The 7,696-nt window shown below is 40.5% G+C and overlaps 1 protein-coding gene across 6 annotated transcripts in view; it reads left to right on the top strand.

Moving 5' to 3' along the window:
• Positions 1–459: 459 nt before the first annotated feature.
• FAM204A (family with sequence similarity 204 member A) overlaps positions 460–7,696 on the top strand; it is a 28,694-nt gene continuing 21,457 nt past the window's right edge. The window contains exons 1-6 of one of the 6 annotated variants that reach the window (XM_069567676.1): positions 550–591; positions 907–1,128; positions 6,047–6,084; positions 6,543–6,781; positions 7,299–7,386; positions 7,513–7,543. In XM_069567676.1, coding sequence (XP_069423777.1) covers positions 6,548–6,781; positions 7,299–7,386; positions 7,513–7,543 — 353 coding nt within the window. In that variant the 5' untranslated portion in view covers positions 550–591; positions 907–1,128; positions 6,047–6,084; positions 6,543–6,547. The other 5 variants (XM_069567674.1, XM_069567679.1, XM_069567675.1 and 2 more) reach the window with 5 other exon arrangements.

Raw genomic sequence — 7,696 nt, 5'->3', positions numbered from 1 at the left:
CAATGAGCTTTTGGCCAAGGCCACAGAGCCAGTCTGTAGCAGCTGCCACCATCAGCAGCAGCTGCCACCATCAGCAGATGCTAAGCGCCACGAGAGCAGGAGTAGAGACCATTTTGCTCTCAACAGAGGCTGGCACGGTGCCTGCTCAAAAAACTATGTATGGGCAGGGGGTGGGAAAGTAACGAAGCCAACGGGGGGAAGTTTGAATGAATGGAAACGTTCCCAGAAGGATCTAGAGAGCTTCTGCTGCGAGTCTCGGTCTTTGGGAAATGAACTCAGTTTAAGGTTTATGCCAAGAACTTTTCTCACCACAGGGCACAGAATACGGCAGGGGATGGAAAAAGAAAAAAGTTTTTAAGACGTCTAGAAGAAAGGAGAAAATGCCGAGAGAAAAGCAGAGGGGGGGAAAAAGAAGCAGAAAGAAACGAATCGCTCTTTTTCGTTTATTTAAAAGGAGAACCGAGCGCGACCGGTTACCATGGCGACCCAGGCCAGAACGGCCCCAGCCCATTGGCAGAGATGTCGGAGCCAATGAGAAGGCGCTATGTTTGCAGGTCTTAAGATGGCTGCCGGGCGGCTCCGTCCGGACTGGTGAGTAAGGCTGATTGTGAGGCGGGTTCTTGGGTTCCAGGGAGACGGACCCAGGGAAGGCAGGGTGCCAGGATCGAGAGAGCAAGTGCGGGCGGCCTCACAGCCTCTCGGCTGAGCCGTAAAACCTTTGGTCAGGCCCGCAAAGCCTTTGACCGGGCCCGTGGGAGCGTCGGCTGAACCGGCCTCCGCCTTGCTCTGACGCGGCGTCGCGGCGGAGTCCCCGTTCTGTTGGTGGGAGAGGGGTTCTGCGTCCCACCCCGGCCGGAGTGAGACAGGATAAGGCTTTCGACCCGGGAAACGGGCTCTTGTTTACAGTTGCCGTACCCGGAAACGAGCTGCAGTTGATGGGAGAGTCAGCAAGGTAAACATCCTACAGCAGAATCTGTGGAGCTTGGTTCTGTGCCGGGAGGGGATTTTTCCCATTTGGGCATCGGAGTGTGGCCCAGCTGCAGGAGAGCCTGCAGAGTTCCGTGTGGTTCAGCCGTGCAGCGCAAGGTGTACGTTTCTAGAGCCGCCCCTCTTGCAGTCTTGCACCCTGTAAGTATTCTCACGGAGACATCCAATTTTAAAATGGACCTCGAAGTATTATTGGCTACCTGTGAACCTTTCTTGACTCTCGGGGAGTGTTTTCTAGCCCTAGGCTGAACAAGACACTCGCTTTGACATATGCATACGTGCAAAATCCTGCTAGTTTATCTGGGTAATCGGATTGGTAACTTAAATCCGAAGTCAGGCCTGAGATTCTGTTGTACTTTGTGTACCTTTTTGAGAAAACGGAGCACATTTATTTCGTAAACGTGAACAGGGCATTAATGTTGATGATAACATGCTTAGAAGTATTTCAGTTAAGTAATTAATGCCCAGTCACAAAAACTGATTATTGTGTAAGTTATTTAACAGGATCTTCAGATTGGTAGGCGGTGGTTTACGATTTCTGTGAGATTTAAGTTCAGATCAGAGATTTTCAGTTTTCTGTGATTATTTCTACTTGAATACAAAATTTGGGAAATAAGGCAGCTTCATTCAGTAAAAATGGAATTGGAAGTCTGGAATATGAGCGTCAGGGGACATTTACCCATAAACTGCTTAGGTTGAGTTTTGATTATAAGCTGTTACCTGGACTTCAGAAAATGTGATATTATTACCCAGGCCTGTATTCAGTTTGGTATAACATTTTTATATAGCTTTCTGCCCTTAAAAAGTGAGAAAAAATTTCTTCTTGATCAAATTTTAACAGAATTACAGGCTGGGGACATTCTTCAGACCCACTCTCAAATCTCTGTCACCAAGAATGTAATACTACTTAAACTCTGCACTCTATAGAGTTTTGAGTTACAGAGTTCTATTTTTCTAAGATTGGTGGATCACCAACCATTGGATGAGTCGGTTACTGCATCTGTAAAAGGGGTTTAGATAATAATTCCTAGTGGAAGGGTCGTTGTGAGGGTAAAGGGTAAACAGTGCCTGTCGCATTGTTTGTATGCCGTTTATAGCGATGACCTGGTTTGTTTTTCTTTTTGGTTGTGTTTCTTCTGTCACAGTGGGGTCTCTTTCCCTTTCTCCAGAGCATCTTTTAGGTATTTTCTCTGAAGTGCAGGGTCTCACTGAAAACTAGCAAGCTTGGCTGTGGTGGCTGGGTTAGGAGAGAGACCTTATCTTCTAGGGTGTTGGGGTTTAATTAGTATTGTTCTGACTGAGAGAGAATGGAGTGTTACATCAAAGAATGAGTGATTCTGGGCATTTGGGCACACACAATATTGAGATCCATAAAAAGGCATATTAGAGCCTCAAGACGTCTCAGAGATTTGATCACACCCTTCATGGTTTAGGTTAAGGGTGAAGACCCAGACAGATGCAGTGGCTTTTCCACAGTTATGTTGTTCAGGACTAGAAACCCATCTTCTGACTTCTAAAACTGTTTTTTTCCCCTGCTCTAACACTGGCTCCCAATCCTTTCACAACCTAGAATCCCATTTATTGTAATTTGATATCTCCATGGATGCTGTATTTTGAAATATTGCGTCTACTAAACTATACCCATTAATTTGTGTTTTTTCCTTTTTAGTAAAACTCAGGCCTTTAGCTACCAATCAGATGAATGAAAATGTGGTGAAGAATAATGTTTCATTGAATTTTAGTTTCCTAACCTAAAGGTGCATGATATTGTTTGAGGGAAAATGAAATATGTTGGGCTATTTGAGTATTGAAATTAGCTTAAAAATCTCCATTACTGTCTTCATAAAACTTTGAAAAACCCTTAGTGAGGAACTGCTGAGCTGTGTCATGTTCTTCTAGATACACTCATACCTGCCCAGGTGTGCTAAGCAGTAGCTGCGCTTAGTTTCCAAGGGCAAAAGAAAGCCCAGCCATTCAGACTAGGATGTGACATAAATATTTTTGTTCATCATAAATCATGTCAACCCTGGACTGCATAGCATACACTGAATTTTTCTTTGTATAGTAACTGTGGATTGGGAAGAATCTTCACTCCAGCGGTACAGAGTATGTGAAATGGAGAAGCTGATTTTCAAAATCACAGCGAATAGGGGGATTCTGAATGATTCACATCTTCTTTGGGGCTAAATGGTTAAAGTATTTGACTTACAGGCTGAAAACATGAAAGTTAATATATCAACACATGGACTGTTATATAGACTTAACTATAATCTACACTAAAACACTTGTTTCTTGGTCTCTGGTATGTGACGTTTTTTGAGAATGGCTGAGCAATGCCCACATTTGAAGGGTTCTCTGCTTTAAAATGAAAGAATGCACCCTGAAAGGTATGAGATGAGAGATGCTTCAAAGAACTAGAGAATCAGAATCCAGAGCAACCCAAACAAAAGTAACAGGGGGCCTAATGGGACCAACTGGTACTGTAGTACAACTGGAAGTGTGTAAATAACATGCATATGCTTTGACTAGGAAGACACTGGTTTTGAACCTAAGCCCAAAACAAGTCACAAAGCAGCCACTCCACATCGGCTGATTTGCAGTCAGAGCTGCTGCTCAGGTGGGCAGCCTCACTTTGCAGGCTGCTCAGTCGACTCTGTGTGTGTGTCAGCGGCCACCAAGTTGTCCTGCTGTTTGTGTGTGTGTGTATGTCACGGTCACAGGAGAATGGCACATCGCTTCAAAGATACTTAGGGATTAAGTTCAGAAACACGTCTTATTTGATCTTCGCCTTCTTTTACGGATTTGGACATAGAGTCCACTTTTTAAAATTTATTTTAGTTTTTCCCCCACCATGGGCACACACAGGAAGATATACTAGCCAACAGCCTGCTGAGGACAGTTCTTAATGCCACAGCAGCAAGAACTTATTAAACATAGATGGAGTTGAGGAAGTCCAAAAGTGATCAAAAATGATTAAGGGCTTATGAAGAAAGGCATGCCCTCTCCTCAGCTACGAGCCCTGCTTCCCAAGGTGAAGCCTCTTGGGGTGCCCAGAGAGCATAGACTCACCCTGTGGAGATACTGCAGCAGTGGCCCAGTGGAAGAACTGTGCCCATCTGAGCTGCCACAGCTGAAGTCTGGGCTGAGTGGTACTTGGCTGCTGATGGACAGAAGCTTGCCATTTGTATAAGAATGTTGGTTCCATGAGGTTAGGCTTTTTTGCCCATTCTGTATACTGCTGTTTCTATGTCTTGAAGAGTGCCTGGCACACAGTGGACATGCAGAAGATGCTGTGGACAGGGAGGAGAAGGCTAACTCTGAAACTTGTTACCATCCTAAAGTCCTGAAATGGATAGTGAGTCTGAAGGTGTATTATGTGCCAGTGGCAAAGTCCTGGTAGAGTGGATTATCACAGCCTTCCTCCTGCTTCGCGGAATAGTAGAAATGTTTTTATTAATAGCTCCACACCTGTTTTTCTATATTGGCATGTTATATGTCATATCTTTTGTGCTAACAGTATCTCAGTACTACCTCCACTCCAACTTTTAAAATCCTCAGTCCAGATTTAGGGATGGATTCAGGTTTCCCCAGTGGCTCAGTGGTAAAAGCATCTGCCTACAGTGAAGGTGAGGTGGGTTTGATCCCTGGGTGGGGAAGATCCCCCTGGAGGAGGAAATGGCAACCCACTCCAGAAAAGTCTGAACTTCAGGCAGTCCAGCTGCCTCAAAAGTCACATGGACAGAGGAGCCTGATGGGCTCCAGTCCGTGGGGTTGCAGAGTTGGACGTGACTGAGCAACTAGGCATGCACACACATAGCAGGTTTTATAGGGCTTGGAATTTATGTGATTTGAGTCCTCTTCTTTAGAAAAAGGAATACAGATTCAAAATACAAAATCAGGTATAGTGCTTTTGAAGAACTTATGCAAAAGATGAGCCTTGAAGCTTAGGTTCTGTTATCTTTCTGCTAATTTGCTTCTGATTTTATTGCTCCATTCAGAAAACCAAACGTCAACATTTTTAATTGAAAGTTCATGTCAGACTGTGGAAATCAGGGAGTTAAATGACTTGTATCAATTACTAAGTGAATGCACCTCAAACATTAGAAATTTGAAAAATACCTTATATAGATGGTGCCACCCATAATAGAAATGATAAAAATGCAGTACATGGCCACAGAAATAAACGATAACGGCAAAAAGAACCGGTCATTGATCAAGTCCCCAGAACCTCCTGAACACCGTGTAGAATGTTTCAGTAGCTTACCTCATTTCATTCTGAGAATAACCCTGTGTGCAGGGTAATTAGCCCCGTATTACAGATGAAAAAACAGGGTCAGAGGTGTTAAAAATGACTTCCTCAGAATTACAGTTAGAGTAGTTTGATGTTAGAAATCTTCCTCTGAAAAAGCCGTGACAGTGTTTTGGTGAGGATGTTTTTCAGAGAGCCAGCAGCTGATGAGACTGGACCCAAACTGTGAGAAGTGAGAGCTGATTCTTTGGATTTGGGAGGAGGTCCTTAAAAGTTATCAGGAATCCATTGTTCAGAGTATGCAAAATGCCGTGATACTTTGTCTCAGAGACAGTGCTGGTGGTTTTAACACAATAGAGGACAGAAAGATAGCGGAAAAAGATTTCCACCCTTCCATTTTATTCCTTCAGTTGACGGTAAATCATGAGCAGAACTAGCTTCTCTATTCTAGGAACTAGTTTTGGCTTATTATGTATACTAAACTAGACTGTGCCATGGAGATTAAGAATGAAATGTACTCAATTATAATTTTAGAAAAGGATTACAACTTCAATTTTTAAAAATTATTTTTATTAGACTTAACAATAGTTAATGATTCTCTCTACCAATGGGCTGTATTACTAATGATAAAAATCACCCTGAACTTGTTTTCCGAATACAGTATTTTTACTTTAAAAAGCTATACATTTTGTTAATTTGTAAAGATTATGCTCTATTTAGTATTACTTTAACAAGCAGTGTCAAGTGTAAAACTGGGACATCCTACAGCTTAAACATTTTCCTTTGTGTAATTGTTTTCCTCCTCCATAGATAATAAGTCCTCTGAAGTTTTATATGTTCAAATACAGGTGAGAAATCCAATTTTATTTTTATTTCCTAATTGTTACAGCTTGAAGTATAGTTTTACAATTCTTAAATTACCTGCAGTATATATTGTTAGGCTTTTAACATTCTTGAACTATGAATGCTTTTACTGAATTTCCTCTTTTTTTTTGGACAAAATTATTCACGTATTAGAGGATCAAGGTTTTGTTGTCGTTAAGTCATTCAGCTGTAGGTGTGTCTCGTAACAGACTTACTTAAACTATCTTACACTTCTAAAAAATTTATATAAGCAAAATATTTAAATTATTTTGATATGGAGAGTGTATCCTGCCTTATACCAATTTTTAAAAAGTATAAATGGACTTTTCCCAAACCATTGCTATAATTATTAGATTCCTGGTATATCTTTTAATGGTCTTAAAATTCTTTCCATGTCTACCTTATATATCTTAATTCATTTTTTTTTTTTTCCCTCGAGCAGAAAAGATGTGGAGTGGGCTGCTACCTCCTGGCCTAAATGAAAGTGATGTTGAATTGAATTCTGACGATGATACCACATTAGAGAGCTCTGAACTTAACTTACAAGAGGGTGAAGAAGATGGGACCTTTAAAAAGACAGAGATCATAGATATTCCTACAGATGGACCAAACACTGAAGCAGAAGCAAATATAAATGCATATGAAGAGTGTCCCTCTGGAATCCCCTTAAATATGTGGAATGTAGGTTTTCTCTCATATGTTCTTATTGAAGTCTGTGCCTATGTGTCTCTGCCAGGGTCAGAATGTGTGTGTTCTTGGTGGTAATGGGTAGGGAAGATTGATTCTGAATGGTTTTATTACTCTCTGGGTCTGTGGCCAACTCATTCGGTCACTCAGGTACTTACATTCATTTTTGTTTTGTTTTTCATAAAAAGAGGAATTAAAAAAAACAGTAGGATTAACTACTTTGCTTAACACAATACACAAGGAGTTTCAGTCTTATTCTCTTTGTTGCAAAGTCTATGAGTCATTGACTTTTACCCCTAAATTATCAGATTGACTTGTTTGGAAATAAATGAAGATAATTCAGGTTGTAAAAGTCTCAGATAATAGAGTATCTTAAGAAGAACTAAACTACTTTCATTATATTTGTGTTTCTATAAATGTTAAGAATATAGTTTTTATTAACATGTTATTTTTCAGATGTATACTATGCCTCAAGACATATTTGCTCTTTTTTTTTTTTGCTTTTATGTAGAAATTTCAAGAATTGCATAAAAAGCATTCTGAACAGAAAACTTCAGCTTCTAGATCCGAAAAGAAAAAAAGAAAACGCTCCAGAAAAGGTGTTTTAATTCAGGTTAATTGTCAATAGTGTTAAATTGTGACCAGTTGGACTTAACAATTTTTAATAACCATCATTTTGAAATAACCAAATTCTTAGGTATTGACACTTTGTGAATTCTTTTCAGGTAAATTGAAGAATGAAGAAGAATCTCATAGGTAGGTGGAATTTAAAATATCTGTCTGTCCTAGACAGTATTGCAGAACTTTTATAAATTGTTGAATTACCTCTGAAACCTAAGAAGTAGTTGATGTAATATAATTGTAGTAATGAATTAAAAACGGTAGATGTAATAATGAGTACATTTTGTG

Source organism: Ovis canadensis, chromosome 22 (assembly GCF_042477335.2).
Source record: "Ovis canadensis isolate MfBH-ARS-UI-01 breed Bighorn chromosome 22, ARS-UI_OviCan_v2, whole genome shotgun sequence".
Lineage (NCBI taxonomy): Eukaryota > Metazoa > Chordata > Mammalia > Artiodactyla > Bovidae > Ovis > Ovis canadensis.
The sequence above is the reverse complement of the archived record's forward strand: the minus strand, read 5'-3'. Positions and strand labels throughout refer to the sequence as shown.